The sequence below is a fragment of the Botryllus schlosseri genome, chromosome 3, assembly GCF_051294905.1.
Source record: "Botryllus schlosseri isolate E-star chromosome 3, Bs_hap1, whole genome shotgun sequence".
Classification (NCBI taxonomy): domain Eukaryota; kingdom Metazoa; phylum Chordata; class Ascidiacea; order Stolidobranchia; family Styelidae; genus Botryllus; species Botryllus schlosseri.
The window spans coordinates 29509112-29526142 of record NC_137238.1 but is presented as its reverse complement, the minus strand read 5'-3'; the positions used below and the strand labels follow the sequence as shown (position 1 = coordinate 29526142).

The window sequence follows — 17031 nt, the reverse complement described above, 5'->3', positions numbered from 1 at the left end:
GGTAGGTTGATTATCCTGATTTCTTATCCATACAGCAGCTGAAAAATGAACGACACTGGATCCACTCCAGTGATTCCGAATGTTAAAATGATCACAGCCAATGCTGATCTCACATTCGTAAGCCGGTTTATTTTTACTCGAACGTTACTTATTGACAGAGAAGCGGGTGTCGAGATTGCTCGATTACTTGTAGTCGAAGGCGACATATGCTCGCCGCTTTTTGTATAATTTCATGACGCATAGGTCACGTTAGGACTGTCGTGGCAGTATAGACATGATTTTGAGTCGACTCATTGGCATGATTCCAATAATATCACTTCTCAATTAACAGATAGCATGCAAATAATAACATTGAATATCGAAACTGCTAAAACAAATTACCTCTAGCTATTGTTTAGTACCTTGGTTCTCAAACTTTTTTCGACACGCCCCCCTTCATGATAGTGAAAAATTTCACGCCCCCGTTATCGGCATACCAAACATTGTCAAAGAGAGCAACCAGAATGTATATAATCCTAACGCGTAGTTTGCTGGCATGGGAGGTTATCACTGTTGAGAGACCTCTCAAAAATGAAATCTGGACTACACAGAGCAATAATTATGATCTGGAAGCAAATCGCGCGAATCGCGTAAAAGCTCTGTCAGTTGAATATATTGTCAAATAGAATCATGTGCAATGGTAATACGTAGCATATATGTTTTAAAAATTTTAGTGTCTAATCCCTCTATTTTCTGACTTTGGCTTGAACCAAACGCCTTACCATAAGCTAAATCAGAGGTCTCAAACTCAAATGTGCTCGCGGACCGTTTTTCCAGTTTTGACGACGCCGCGGGTCGCAACGTTTATAGGGGTATTCTATGTCTTTCTAAGTAGGCCGTATTTGGCGGAAGTGAATTGTCCTATTGAAAGTGAGCCGATCCAGCAGACCGAGAGTAAACACACATCGTCAACATTTGATTTACTCTTGTATAAATTTAGGCCTGGCACGAAAAGAATCATCGCATTTATAACTATTAGAATAGAATTGTTATTGTACTCGATATATAATAATTATAAGATATAGACACCATATGTGCGGACAAATGCATGATGCCATCATAAAGCTATCGGGTTATAATTTTTCAGCTACTATGAATATTTTGAATTGATTATAGAGACTGATCTGATATCAAAACATTTTTAGGTTGAGCATTGTAATTCCAATCCAGGATTCGGTATGCTTCTGATAAGTAGGCTATTAACCTCATGGCCATCAAAGATGTAACTAACAGATTGCCAATGGTTGTCATAACTATACTTGCTTAGTTAGCGAAATACCAAGCTGCGACTTTCTGATGTATTACTATTTCCCTGATACGCGTTCAGCTTGCTGCGTTCATTGTTCTAACAATATTCACGTATTCCGAGTCACTCCGAGTCCACTCGAGTCATTTTCATTTTGCCATCGAGTTAGCCCGAGTTTGAGTAATTCTAAGAAAGGTCGCGTCCAAGTCCAACTCACAAATATCAGACACGAATCGTGTAAGGGTCATGTTTTGTCATCATGATGTGGATATGTGGCGAAATAGTCAATCGTCCACTTCATTTGCAATTGATGTGATAGTGAAGTTTGATGAATAGGTTCAGGCTTTCGGAGCAATTTAAGAGGGAATTTTCACTTAATAACCCGAAAAGATATATGTGACACTTAGATATTGTCAAATTAATAAAAATCTAAAATGTCGTCGCGGGCCGCACAAAATGCCGTGCCGGGCCGCATGCGACCCGCGGGCCGCGTGTTTGAGACCTCTGAGCTAAATCAAAAACCGATGGCGCGGGCCGCACGCCATTCAAACTTGGCACATCTTTACAGGACCCACAATTTTTCTCTTCGGGTCGCAGGTGTTCGGCAAGAGAAGAAGTGAATTGATAACTTTTGGGTTGCCATAAGTTGCGCTTATTAAGAGTGGAATTCTACATGATATGTCCTAATACTCGGAGTGGCTACCACGACGTCATGAGCTACTTCGATTTAAATCACTGTTTCTGAGATTCAAAAGGCATATTATACATGGCATGTGGCATGATCTTATAAGCAAACATATTATATCTTCATCACTTTGTGTCTTTCACCGCTCTCTACACATATGCTTGACAGACAGACCATAAAAGCATTAGAAAACACCTACACGCATTCACCAGCTAATCATAATCCAGAGTAAACTTTCTGTACGGTCACAGTCAGTCATTAGTCATAATCTAGCATCGGGACATGGATAGTACACGACGCTTGACATTTAAAATAGCAATATAAGTAGGATCATCCCGAGTTCGTAAACCTCATTTCTCTTAGGTGAATTCAGATGCTTTCACCGCCCTTACGTCCCCCCCTCACTGTTTGAAAACCACGGGTTTAGAAGGTCATAAATAGGGCTGGATAATCGAGCATTACGCTTCAAGTAGACAAGAGTATTCTGGTATTCCATCTTCTGACTTCATAACAGTATGGATAGTTCAGATGATTTAAAACAGTGACTCTTGATATTTTCTCCTCCATTGCCCCTTTCCAGAAATTGTCATGTTACCTCAAAATAATCCTCTTGTTTACAGTGGAATACTTTAATATCACGTGTAGGTGTTATATTCTAGCAGCACCTTTAGTTGCAAACAATGGATTGACAAAATTTCCGATGATTCGCTGATTGAATACTGTTATTAAACACCGTTAAAACAGGGGGTCTAATGACGATTATAAGTTGACGCATTTCTATGCTCATTTTGTTGAGTCATAATTTTGGGTTAGTCCTGTGTATGGGTGGTGATGGAAATGAGAGATTTACCTGTAAACGAGGAGTCGCTGACTGAATCGAGCGATCCGAAAAGGCGACATCGTTGTCTTTTTCTGGATACCGGGACCCGCTGATATCAGTGGTAACGAGTCAGCCGACAATTGGCTTGCCAAGCTGTCAGAACAGAGACCGAGTATTCCCCTCGGGCATTGCCGGATAAAATTGGCCATACTGATCCAAAGTACGGCAACACCGTAGAGCAGTGGTTCTCAAACTTCTCAAAAGTAAGCTAGAAACGGTCTGTTGGCAATTTTTAAAATGACTCGCGTTCCCTTTTAATACCAACACAGAACATCAAGTTTGATGTCAATAAGACAGGTGTAGCCGATTTTTTGCGCCTATCTCAACGACTCCAATATCGTGCTGAATCACATTCAACCCGAAAATTTAATCCAAAATATTCTTTCTGGATTGTTTGAATTTTTTTGAACGTGCTTCGCTGTCCTAAAAATTGTCTTGCGGACCTCAAAAGGACCGCGGATCACTGGTTGAGAACCACTGCTGTAGAGCGAACTGGAGAGCCGAATATCAACGAACAGAGCAATGAGCGAACTATCCTTAATTCCATAAATCATTGACTGATAGCCACTTTCCCTCGATCCATAGGCTTAAAGAAAGCTTAATATTTTGGCTTCGTTCAGGCCATTGCCACTTAAGGGCGCACTTATACACAATCGGCTGTAGCGACACCGGTATATGCGAACATTGCACAGTACCTGAAACAGTGGATCATTTTTTGCTGCAGCTCCATCGATATGATTTTCATAGAACCTTTACATTTGCCAGGGCGAGTGAGCTCAAAATCGCCGCAACACTCGAAAATTTACTAATCGTGCCTGAAATGTAGATATTTGTGAACCTGCATTTGCCCACATATTGCCCCAATAGTTGCGCCTAGGGTGCATTTAAAACAAAAAACAATTTAAAACAAACATGTTTATAACAAGGCCCTTATTTAAAGCATGCTTTTTTAAGCCATAACGTCACCAATATTCAATTGTGACGTCATAGTGGATTGACATTGCCAATTGAAAATATAGGGTAAATTTTCCTCCTTTGACGAGATATCTGTACTATTAATGTTGAACTGACTATTTTGCGGGTTCCAACCATCCCATATCAATATACGTCGGCTATATCGGGTGGTAATTGTCCATAGGCTCATACAACATGTTTTTTGGAAAGTATTTACACAATTATAGCATCAATTTACAACTTAAAAAAAACATAATTTTGTTTTCTTTAAAAAGGCCTTTATTTAAAACACTGTTTAAAACATGTTTTAAACAAAGTATTTTAAAACACGGTCCTTCCGAATGGTAAATTCTCGAAACTACTTTTGTAAAAGTAATTGTCCCTAAATTGTTTTACCGCCCGCACATTATATAGTCCGTGACGCACCTGCCCTGACAGGCGAAAAGCATCACTCTCTATTTCATTAATAATAATAACAATAACCGTAAACGAGGCCGTTCGAAATTGGTTCGTTATTAATAAATCGCAATTAGGGTTTCTCTAGAGGCTGGGACCTTTGAGCCAGAAGTGACACAGTAGTGCGACCAATGATATTCGAATTTTTCGAATTTTGTAACTATTATATTCTCCATGTAACCTGCATATAACGGTTTTGCTTTGGTGTTTTCACTTCTGTGAATGACTGCTTTTTGGTCCATTCTCCATATAACTCTGATCTCAGTGTGCGCTTTTTGCTTTCTCGTAATTACGTGACCATAATGGCGACTACACGATAACACCGCGGTCGGGTGATTGCAATGTGATCTATGGACGTTTTCGACTTTTGCTATCTTACGGGATTATTTAATGGAAGTATTAATTAGTAAAAATCACAACATTTGTGGGAAATGTGACTGATAACACACGCATTTTTCAATCTACTGAGAACGGCTTCACAAGCTAGATGAAATCATGTGGCTGACGAGATGCGGGCGCGAATTGTATGCTTGACACCCATCATCTATGCTAGCATTCAATTTAATTCGGTGAAACAGATGGAATACTGCACCCGAATCTTGGCTCTAGTTTGCATATACAATGAACAAAGCAGCCCGCATTACAAAACGTACATATGAGGCTGTCGCTCACGACACAGAATCATTCTTTATGATACCATGAAAAAACATACTGACAATTTGTATTCGTAGATCTCAAATACAAGGTTATTTAGTTTATCATTTTGGTTAGAAATATTCAAAGCATGTCTGTAGAAAGGACTCTCCTCACTCTCAGAAGTGGTATAGGGCAACATTCCCAGATTTCGTGTGCTACAAGATACAGTCACTAATTCGAAACATTCCGTAGAGCAGTGCTTTTCAACCTTTTTGAGCTCCATTCGCACTTGTTTTGGAAAATAAATTTCATTCGCATAAACCAACAGAAAATTGTTATACAGAAAGAAAATGAAGATACTTATCAATATTTTGTTCAGATGTGAAACAAATTGGCTACTATATTTCAGGCCATCGTGTGTCTCATTGAAAAGGCAACTCTTTTCTCACGTTCTGATTTCAACTAATTCACTAAAACCTATCTCGTCCAAGAAGTTGTTGCGTTTTGTACAAGAACGTCTACTATACTGTTTGGATCGCCAGGTCTTGAGATCTGCACTGCACTCCTATCCAAAATACAGCGTATTTTCTGCGAGTTGGAAATGCTTGCTGACAAAAATAGTTTTTGAGAGATGACACAAAGATGCTGGAGACTCCAGTTTGTCGAAAGGGTGAAAAACTGACATGTTTGTGTTGAGGATTCTGCCTGATGTCTTGGAAAATAAGCTTCGAAGCGATCAAGGAGAATAGGCAGATTTGAGCTCGCTACCTTATGATACGTTGCTCCAACTGATGTCCTGTTGTTTTTTTCGATTTCCAATTTTCTGTCTGTCGACTAAATGAGAAGGGAAAAGAAATTCACGATATCGTGTGTTCGGTTCGTTAGCTCAATCTAATTTGAAAGTCCATAACAGTTCAATAACCTTGAAGCAACTCTTCTGTCTACGACCAAAATCTGCGTTTTTGTGGCAACTCGCGACCCGAGCCTCACATACAGATCGCGTATACTAAAATTGTACCCAATACAGCTCTACGAAACATGTCTGACGCACGCGATTTCAAATTAGGGGGACTCTAAATCATCTGTGCGTGGCATTTGTATTACTGCCTACTCAGATTGCAAGAGCGGGACATTTCGGTGCCGACTGCCAACAACGGAGCATATCCGTATCGAACGGTTTGGCCATCCAGCGACGATCATTTTTGGTGAAGGTTTAGTCACCGCTGATGTTTTTGGGATCGTATTTCATCAGCGGTATGTTGACCAAAACTTTACGTCTTCATGTGCCCGGACGCAGAAGGGGTTGGGCTCGAAATGCATGAGTCTCATCGGCTTGAGCTCGTTCGTTGAACACTCATACACTAGTTCCTCCCAATGGTCTTCGATCCTGTTTTCCAGAAAACCCAGTCTGATAAATCGTATCATGAATACAACCCAAATGTCGGCAGATTCTCATGATAAGGCCATATTTTCTGCGTGTCTCGCTTATTTAATAGAGTACTCAACACAGTGACCTTGGATATGTAAAAACGATCACAGGATATTTTGCGATAAATTCAACAAATATTACATACACCAGATAGCTCTGGCACCGTGTCGACCCAAAATTATACCCTTTGCGGCCGTATGGCAAAATAGCGTAGTGCTACAACGCCAATGGGTTGTGGGTTCGAGTCTGGCCGAGGTCGACTCCAGTATTCATACCTAAGTGTCTGAGGATTATCTAGGCTCCTCATCGCCATCTCATCCCCGTAAGCGCTGTCTTAAAAAAGTCTAGAAGTGGGTCGTGCTACAAGTCGGCTGCTACGGAATTAAAAATATCGAATATCGGCCTGGTGAAAATGACCATTGTAGTTGACAAACACCATGAATATCACATACAACATCTCGGCTATCCTTGGCCGCCCATACTTTAATAACCCTTGAGGATATTTCCTACTATCCTCGTGCCTCGCGCCAATCGAACTGTTATTACGAAAATATGATGATTTTCCAGCGAGAGAAAGCACAAGGCACAACGAACAATTTGAAGATTTGATGAACTTGTTAAAAGTTAATATGCAAATAGAATTCAGGGATATACAGAACAATAACTCTATTACTGAACTATATGCCCTTATGAGAACTACTACGCAATCTACTGCTACACAGTTTTTCTTCAGCGCAGCCTTTGCGTCCCAATACCCCCACCCCTCGCATCTTCCAGAGTGTTTCTGCCCAGTCTAAATCCTGATCGCGGCTGGGTGGCGTCACGGATAAGAATCACTGACCTAAATCGGCGTGCATAGAGTGGCCCGAAGTTAAATGCAAAGAATTTCAACTAAAGTCGTGTACAACTAATATATGAAAATGGTTCACAGTTCAGAACCTACCAAGGTTCGTTTGTGAACGTGAACCTCTCTATTTCCAAGGTTCACACGCAGAACCCGAGCGGGAACCGCACGCTCACACCATCCCCAACAAATATTGTCAACGATAAACATAAAGCCTTGTCTATGAATGGTATTGGACAATAAGCTTTGGTTGTCCCGAATCGCAATGCCACATATGTTAAGGGGTATAGCCAGCATAACCGAAATATAGTGTAGGTGCCTAAAACAATCACTGACTTCATAACAGCGAAAAGTAGGTTGCAGCAATGTGATTTCATCATTGCACAGATACACATATTGCTATTGAGTCCTTCAACTTAGAGTCAAATAAACGTCCTCTTTCCCGGACACAACTACGTCAGTCTCGCGGTGAGGGTCTCGCGGAGAGGGTTGAGGTTGATGTATGGGTAGAACGTTCGGGACTTGACCATATTCAATCCGGTTTGGTTCTACATAATCGATATCACGGGTCGTTGGCGTGCTGTTGTTTGTTCGCGGTAAGGCAAATGATGTCCGTTCATACTCGGCGTTTGAAGTGTTGGCTGATTGTGCTGGACCTGGCGGATTTCTGAGGTCGTTAACTGTTAATGGGGTGGTATTCGTCGTACTAGACAAAGCCAAGTTCGGTGCTTCATAGCCAGCGTAAGACGATATGGCTGGCGTTGCAGTAACATTGCGGTTTCCATCTGGCAATTCGTACGCAGTGGACAGCGACTCAGCGTCTCTACGGTGGTTGTGCACTGAGGATCCTTGCGGCACGAATTGTGCACACGGCAATGATGTTGGCGGCTGATTCTCGAATAAGTTGTTTGAGCTTTGACTGAATCCCGTATTTTGCGCTGGGGTGTAAGGCGTTGATACAATGCTTCCGGAGGTACTTGAGTAGCACGCGCCGCGACAGCAAAAGCAGGAGTGTACAATCATCAGAATCAGGATGACGAAATCTAGAACGCAGATTGCACCGTGAACCCGGACTAACGATTTTGAAATAAGCATGGACAGCAGAGCCATGATAATGGAGATGATGAGCGCCACAAAGGCAGTGAATGCACAGATGATGCTGAGGAGCATGTTCGAAATATGAAGGCATCTCGTAGTTTGATGTTTCAATGCGATCGCCAAGACGCCTGTGATAATAACTACAACACCACACCATAGTCCTTGTGAGCTCATCCCAATAACAGGATACGTCAGTGGGCTTATGACCGACGTAGTCGAGTTCGGGCGTTTATTTAGCTCGTTGGACGTAATTGCCATCGCGGTGATTCCAAGAATGACGGAAACTGATCCCAACACGAGCTCCGCTATTCCCATTGCACGTAATGCATTCACATTTTTATTCAGTTGGCTTTCATTCTTTGAGGTTCCATTATGTGCGGCGTATGCAACTATTTGAGAGTGAAAAGCCATCTTCGAATACTATGGAATTATTTGAGGTACCTTCATGTTGGAGACAGATCACATATTACAATATAATGAATCAGTAGCATTCTACAATACATAGAGATTATTCGTCAAATTCTCCTGTCTTTGTACACGAAGATAAGGGTGATATGTCTGGGTTGTCATTATTGTTCATCGTGTATTCACAGAAGCTAACAGAATATGAAAAAAAAACTAATATCAGTCCATGACGGAGTTACCACATTCCCAAATCGCAAAAGATTAAGACCATTGGTTTCTGAATTGAACGAAAAAAAGCTTATTGTATTCTTCTTTGACCCCCAGTACGCCTTTCGACTACAAGCCAGAGTATGGTGTCATATGAAATTCTTATTCCCGATTCTACGTTAGCGTGAATATATGTAACGGTAAAATTAGAGATGACATTGCTGAGTGCCAAACGCATTCGGAGGTTGCTGGTCCCGGTTCTGACTTTGAAAAAACGATTAGACTACTACGCCTCTACCGTTGACCTACGGGCCAAAAATGTGGATCTCCAGGCCAGGAAATATTCTACAATCTGCACAAGTTCTTAGACTACCGTCTAAAAAAGAATTGCTCCACAAAGATGTTTATTGCTACTACATGGCCTACTGTATGTTAACATTCCAAACAGAAGCCGTTGCACTACAGATCAAAAGTAGCTTACAGCAGGGGCGGCCAACCCGTGGCCCGCGGGCCAAATGTGACCCGCGAGGTAAGTCACGAAATTAGTTATAATATCAAAAAAATAAATTAACTAACTAGGTAGTTTTTTGTGGACTTGCAAGACCAAACGAAATTTTGATTAGCCTGACCGCGAACTTTGGGATGTTTATGACTTAAATATCTGTTCCGACGCATTGGCGTAGCTTACGGAATTGAACCTGACTATATTCGTAATTATGAGAGAACGTGTCGTCCAACATGCGACTTCGCGTTCACACTCGCAGAAAGATAGTCGTCGACGAAACCTTAGTTCAAAATGATAGACACATGCTCACAGAAATATTCGATATTAAATGCACAAGCGCCGAATAATCCTGTCCTTGCCAAATGAGCCCAACGGTATGCAGAAGCGACCCTAATTATATTCAAGTAGCATTATTAGTGACCCAATTCATTCATTCAATTTGAAAATTTTTCATGTCATAATTGTTATTGACTTTTATGCGTATTACTGTTACACCGTTACCTAATCCGGTTCGCTCCTATCGGAAGACTAAAAAAAGGTCATCAACATTCCAGTAGCCCGCGCAATGGTTCGTAAATCTCATGTGGCCCTTGGGCCCAAGAGGTCGTCCAATGTCCACCCCTGTATTAGGGTCTCAATAGAAGTAATATATCAATAAAAATGTTACAGAAAATATTGAATTCTTCTCCATACTGTAAATTTTGCTCGTTAATCACAACTGTTATTTCGCACGGATTGATTGGTCACACTCATTCCTGAAAATTCGAGTTAACATGAATAAGTGAATTCCCACTTAGTCATTAAAAGGTTCCGAAGTAAAATCACGGTGAGTCTGCTATCTGCATCTATCAGCACGCCTGCTACCAAAGTGCATCCAAAATTTATCCGGGACTTCTGTTGTAATGGAGTTTAGGAACACGGTAGCAATCGATCAAAGCCACTTCATTTTTATCCTGACCAGTTCATTCAAATTGCAGCCCAACCTAAGTTCTGTAAACGAATGTTGCCATGGTAATAAGCAGCGTTGTAAACAGATTAGGTTTAAAGTTTAAACGAATCCAAACTGTGGAATGAGACGGAATAAGTCCGTTCCTTATGTTGGTAGCATTCTTTTTTAAGGGGCAAGACTTCTAAGTGATGCACAGTATACTACTGTAAATCTTGCAACTGATACATAGTATATTACTGACTAGGAGGATTTGCCTGTTTTCTAATCCATTGCCGCATAGCTAAAATCATAACTCTTGAGTCATACCAATATCAACGAAAGTTTGGAGTAATCGCAGTCAACGCTAAAATCTCTATTCACACGACGCTTTATTATCGCTCTCTCCTCGATGCAGGTTACAAGTTAGAACACGGACGTTATTTTCAAGTCGAGAATCTGGTTTCGAGATTGCCAGTTAACTTGCAGTAGATGACGATGAATGCCTACCGCCTTGTATAATATTGTGACGCATATTAACATATAGCTCACGTCACGTTTGCAGTTCGAGTGTTGGTATAAACATGATTTTGCTTCGAAGATACCACAGCAATTGTTCCAATCACGAGTATGATTCCAATAATAAAACTTTTTAGACAACGGCTAGTATCCCGTCAACGGCACATCAAATAGCGAAACTGCTGAAACAAAGTAGCCTATCTTCTAGATATATTGCGAAGGGTGATATATAGCGCTGGGAAAAACCGAGTAGGCCTACCTGAATAATTCGACTCTGAATATACGGGTAAATATGACTCAGCAGATTCTCAATCAATGGTTCCCAACCTTTTTCTACTCACGTCCCATTTCGAGGTTTTATTCAGTGCTCGCGTACTACCTACATAAGTTACCTGCGCCGAAGGCGGTCAAAATGTTTTCACCGTGTTGAAACAGAAAATAAACTGCCTATTTCAAGGCGCAGTATATGATTTCTGTAGTGGATTCATTTGCAATTCTTGTGGTCAAATATATTAAAGTGGATTTTGGTTTAAAAATTTAAATGAACTCCACCTGAACAAATAACTCCAATCTATCCAAAAAAACAGAATCTACTCGCTTACCACCTGGAAGACCTTCGCGTACCACTAGTGAGGGTATTTTAAGTTCTCAAATTTAGAAAAGATATGTGGCGGTTAGTTATTGTCGAATACTTGAAAATCCAAATTGCCGACGCGAACCGCACAGAATTGTCCTCGGGGCTGCGTTTTTAAGACCCCTGCTTTCAGTCGTTTTGCAATGAGTCGGATACATATTTCAGAATCAGTCCAGAATCCCAAAACACAAGATCGTCCGCGAACAAATCTCTCGTGGTGGAAAGACACTATGGAAGGTCGTTAATCATGATCAAAAACAAAATTGGACTGATTACGCTGTCTTATACATTGCCTGTCTCGATATAGAATGTCTGTGACGGATCATTTCCCACATTTGAGCAGTTCTCTTTGATAGGAATGACAACAACCACCTAATGATTTCACCCCGTAGACCGATTGCAAAAAGTTTAGACAGAAAAGGCGCCTGTGCCATACCGTTTCGTATGCTCGTATATGATTTCTGTAGTGGATCCATATGGAGTTATTGTGGTCAAATATATTAAAACGGAATTTGGTTGGGTAAGAATCACGTTGCTTTACGACTAGATCTCTTCCCCGTAGGGCGTCATTGGTGGGATTTCCTCTACCCATGACGACGACCTTACCACGACGACGACGGCTTCAAAAAACTCAAAATCGACCCCACCTAAACTAATAATATTTTTCAGGAATGAGTGCATGGTATCCGTGACTACCCCCTTTATCCAAGCATGTTTATTATGGTCATTGTTTATATCTTATTTTTGGAATTTTTGGCATTATCATTAATAGATAGTTGTAGACTGGAATTAGTCATATAAACGTTTTATGCCGGTCAATATCATTATTATCCCACAAAACGTGTATCATCTACTCGAAATCACTGCCGCAAAACAATTAGAAGAGAAAATCTAACGGTTTTTTATCAGTCAATATTATCAACCGCAACCACAAAATGCGCAGTAACCACTTACACCCAGTGCCATCAAACAATAAGATAAAACCCTATAACGAACACATATCCAATCAACACCTGATTGCTACAGTTGATGAAGCAAAATTGTGTGCACTGATACAGTGCGTATAAGCGCAGGTTCATTCTCAGTTAATTTGTCATCCAACGAATTTGGGAAAATCATCTTCAACAGTAGCCATTGTTGGAAAGACTGTTGTCAATCATCCAGAGAAGATCTTCGGCGCTTATAATCTTTGGAGGGCTGGACAGTGGACAAGACTTTCAAGCAGCATCGAATGTGACAATTCACAAATCTGCACACCTAATAGGTTGGCTGTCACTCGTGGACCCCAGTTCTGATAATAATTCCTGCTATACACACTAGAGCGGGGCATGGACCGGAGCCGGATTGGATATCCGGCCTGATTTTCTCATTTATGGCCGGAGTGGGTTCGGAGACGGATCAGCACTTTTCACTAGGACAGCTTTACCCTCTTCCACTCTCGAATCGATAGTTAAAGTGAAACGTTCATGGAAATAAACCGCAAGCTAAGTCAAACTAGGTATACTTACTTCAGATAAGAAGGGTTAGGCTTGATCTTTGAATTTTTAATTTGCTGTTTGCATTGTTTCAATCAATATTCAATACCCTCCAGTGAGTAGATAGTTATATTGAAGTTTTTCGGATCAAACCACGGTCATTTCTAAAATCAGGCCTAGGAGTCAGACCAGAGTCGGACCAGAACTTTAAAAATGGATCGGAGTAGGACTAGAGAATTTGTCGATCCGCTCCGCACTAATACAAACATGCTGGAAAGATGGTACTTGGAGTTCCCGTTAAAGATAAATTTTGAAAATCAAATTTTTCAAAATGTCATTATTTCTGGCAGTTTGGCAGGTTTCTGAAATTCCAAAAATAAACATGACTGCTGAGATCTAACACTTGATTCGAAAGATATAACGAAAACTTTCCGCGTGAAATGACAAATTTGCGACTGGAAATTAATTCTGGCCGAATCAGTAGATTAGGTAATGTGACGGGTCTTTAAGCATAAAGAGTATAGGCCACTAGAAAATTCAGTACCTGAGTCATTAAATTCGGGGTCGTGGATTATAAGGCTTCGGTTCGATTGTCATTCCTTGCGACGTGATAACAACGGGGGTGAAGTGGAAAGTTAAAATATGAAGATTTTATGCCGCCACGAAGCAAAGCTGCTCAGTTCCACGCCACATTAAAGATGATGTGGTATTTTATCGACCATACCATGGATATAGCTCTTTGCGATACTTCTGGGATAAATCATGATTTCTCAGCAAAGTCGTTTCTACGAACGTTCGAAGTTTTGTATAACATGTTTTGGATGCTGCGATCCGAATTGGAATTACTTTCAAAATTCGTATGTAACCAGAATCATTTTAATGTATCTTCGATTCGGATCCAAGTACTATTAGAATGGTTCATCGCTCGCAAGAAAATAATGCTTCACTTATCGGCGTTATCGCCAAAACCACGTTTTTGCTCACCCGTCGTGGTTTAAGAGTCATGAATCATTAATTTGCTCAACATAATAAAATATATGATATCGCGGCGTTACGACGAGACAGGAAGTAATCGAAGCGTCTTCGTGACTAAAGTACAACGCTACGATGTTCGTTGACTTTCGGTAATACACGGCAAGATTGAAAGTGAGCGATGTCGCTCACATGATGGCTATAAACAGCAACAGACACTTTCCAGACCGGACTGTCCATCCGAAAATGCTCGACCGCGTGGCACGAACTGCAAAAACTAAGCGGTTCGGAGTAAATAATTTTACACCGCTGGTCCAAGCAATAAGAGTGGAAATATGGTCGGATTTCGTGTCACCCTGTTGATACCTGACCAGACATGAGCGGATTTGGAAATACTATGTCCTAATCCAATCCAAATTCGAATATTCAAATCCTAATCCCTAACTTTTGTACATTCAAATCCGCGTCCAATCCTAATCCGGTTCCAACTGGAGATTCAGATAAAATACTAATTCATGCATGGGAGGAATTGGAAATTGTTCTTTCATAACCAACAATTCTATTGATTGAAGATAACTTGGCATAGGGATAGGTTACACCTCTCATGTTCATTAGCACCGAGTGTATTAGTCCATCCTCAAGATTACCGGACCACGACCTGACCTATTGATCTCGCCTTCCACGACATGCCACCCCATTTTTGTCGCTTGCTTTTTTCTACTCAATCTTCTTTTACTTTTTCTTCAGTGTGCATGCCGCCTGTCGACATCGCCTCTTGGCCAAGGTAGGTGTCTGATTCCATAGTCTACTTGAAGTCACTTCGACACCTTCTCATCTTTTCATTGTATCGCATTTTATGTGGTGTATTGAACTGATAGAAATTACTAAGAAACCAATGATGATGATTATTAACTGATCTGAATAAAGTTTGTCGCCATTCGCCACACGACATATCAATCTCCCAGATAATCGGTAAATCCAATCCAAATCCTAATCCGTTCAGAAAAAATCTCTAATCCTAATCCAATCCAAATCAGACAAAAACTCAGAAATCCGGGTTTTTCAAATCCTAATCCTAATCCATCTCTGTACTATACCACTTGTCAGCCGTCACTTGGCCAGTGGCTACCATTGACATCGTTCCGATTTTTGCATGCCTGATTGGCAGGCCGTGTTATATTTGGCATATGCCAGAAACAGATAATTTTTGGCATTTATCAGATTTTATTGATGGCAATTTTGGCATCGTCATGAATTCATATTTATAGACTCGAATAAGCCATATAAATTGCTTCAGTTTGGTGTTTATGAAACTTATGAAACGGAAGTCACAAAACATGCAGTATCCACACTCTGCCATCAAACAGCAAGATTTAAATCCAAATTGAGAACGATGTTATAGACCAAATTTATTCAATGCAAAATCGAGTGCTTCTGTAATATCTATTCTCAATAGTCGATTCACTATGCACACAACAATACCAGCATTCACACTGGTCACATACTTACCATAACAATTCAAAAATATTTCTGATATGTTTGACTAGCAGTGGTCACTATCCAACAAATGATTAGAAATCATGAGGAAATGTAATAATCAATATAATATGAAAAATCATCCACCCGTCAATGAAAAACTACGAAACGACTGCATGATGTGTCTCATGTATGGTGCGTATGGATCTGGAGGCCTTTTGCCCAGGCAGCGTTATTTTTTGCATATACCAAAAATACCCAAACAGCTTATTTTTGGCATTTCAAAATTTTTAATTTTGGCAGTTTTGGCATTTGGTTTCCGAAATGCCAAAAATAACCCGGCCTGCTGATTGGCTTGCGTCCGTGCAATGCTTTAGGAATGATAGCGAATGCATGGAAAGAGGGAGCATGATGATCGCGGCGAAGTCCACGAATTCTCCGTTGTGAGCAATGCCGTATCATTTAAAATTGTAGCAGGATATTGATGGATATTAGTGCGGGAAAACAAACTCAAGGCACCCCAGATATTTTTTCATAAAAACTCACATGACGTGACGGAGATGTTATATTTTGTCCCTTCCGTTTATGAGAGTTGATATATATTACCATAAACCGAGTAAGCGAAGGAATGTCCAAAATAAAGCAAATTTCGTTTTTAAAAAAGTGGTCGCAGCACGGAGGTACAATGAAGCTATACGAACACACACACAGGAATAACTATATAGCGACCTCAGATAACACAACGTCACCAAAACATAATGGCAGCGATCCGGCTAAAGTTATGTGGCTAAACTAAATAGACGATGTCCGATCTACATTTATTACCGAAAATTCACGAGATGCCTAATTGATGATTGCTACTGCAGATTTCATGCAGTGATGATGACACCCAAGACTGCAACCGAGTGCCCGTACTACGTAGACCCTCTCGGGCCTACAACCGCTTGTCCGTTTTGTTACTGCACTTGTATGCTACGCCCGAACTATGCCAGCGATTACTGCCAGGGTTAATTGTATACAAATATGTACAAACTTTACATGATTTCATCTACTCTTTCTCATTGTCCTGCAAGTCGCTCCTTGCTTCGAAATATAGAGGCTGGATACGGCTCCTTGATTGACTGGTTCGGGAATCATCAAAGAAATCAAGAAATGAGACATGATATTTACATTAGAGCAGCGGTTCTTAACCTAACTAACAAACCCGCAGAACAGTTATGCTAATCTGCAAGCATTCGCGGAACCCCAAATTTTCGCACAGCCATAAAAACAAAAATCGACCGCAGTATTCATTTAATACATTTCTAAAGATTGCTTGTTCGCAAAATGATCTGCATTGGCGGAGTGCTGAAAAATCATTACAATATGATTTCCGCTAAAAAACGAAAACATTATAATGAATATTCATTGAAAATTTGCTGTCCCCTTTCAGACACCAGTTAAGAAATGCGAGGCTTCACGTTGGAAAGTGTCATCGTCATGGTCCGTTGAAACGCAAGCGAGATACAAATTGCTCGATTACGAAATGAGACAGAATTGCCATTTTAGAAAGACCTCGCCTGCTTACGACAGTGCACACGATGTAACACAACAACGGTCACAATTCGACTGCTGCCCGGCCTAAATGTCTCCAACAAATGATGGCC

The 17031-nt window shown here is 40.7% G+C and overlaps 2 protein-coding genes across 5 annotated transcripts in view; both read right to left on the bottom strand.

Moving 5' to 3' along the window:
- The window catches only part of LOC145435023 (baculoviral IAP repeat-containing protein 2-like), a 406058-nt gene that overhangs the window by 323150 nt on the left and 65877 nt on the right, over nucleotides 1-17031 (bottom strand). The gene's annotated exons all lie outside the window — the stretch shown is intronic.
- On the bottom strand, nucleotides 6837-10082 carry LOC145436344 (uncharacterized). The gene has a single exon (XM_080313696.1). The coding sequence runs from the start codon at nucleotides 8676-8678 to the stop codon at nucleotides 7581-7583; it is 1098 nt and encodes a 365-aa protein (XP_080169822.1). The 5' UTR covers nucleotides 8679-10082; the 3' UTR covers nucleotides 6837-7580.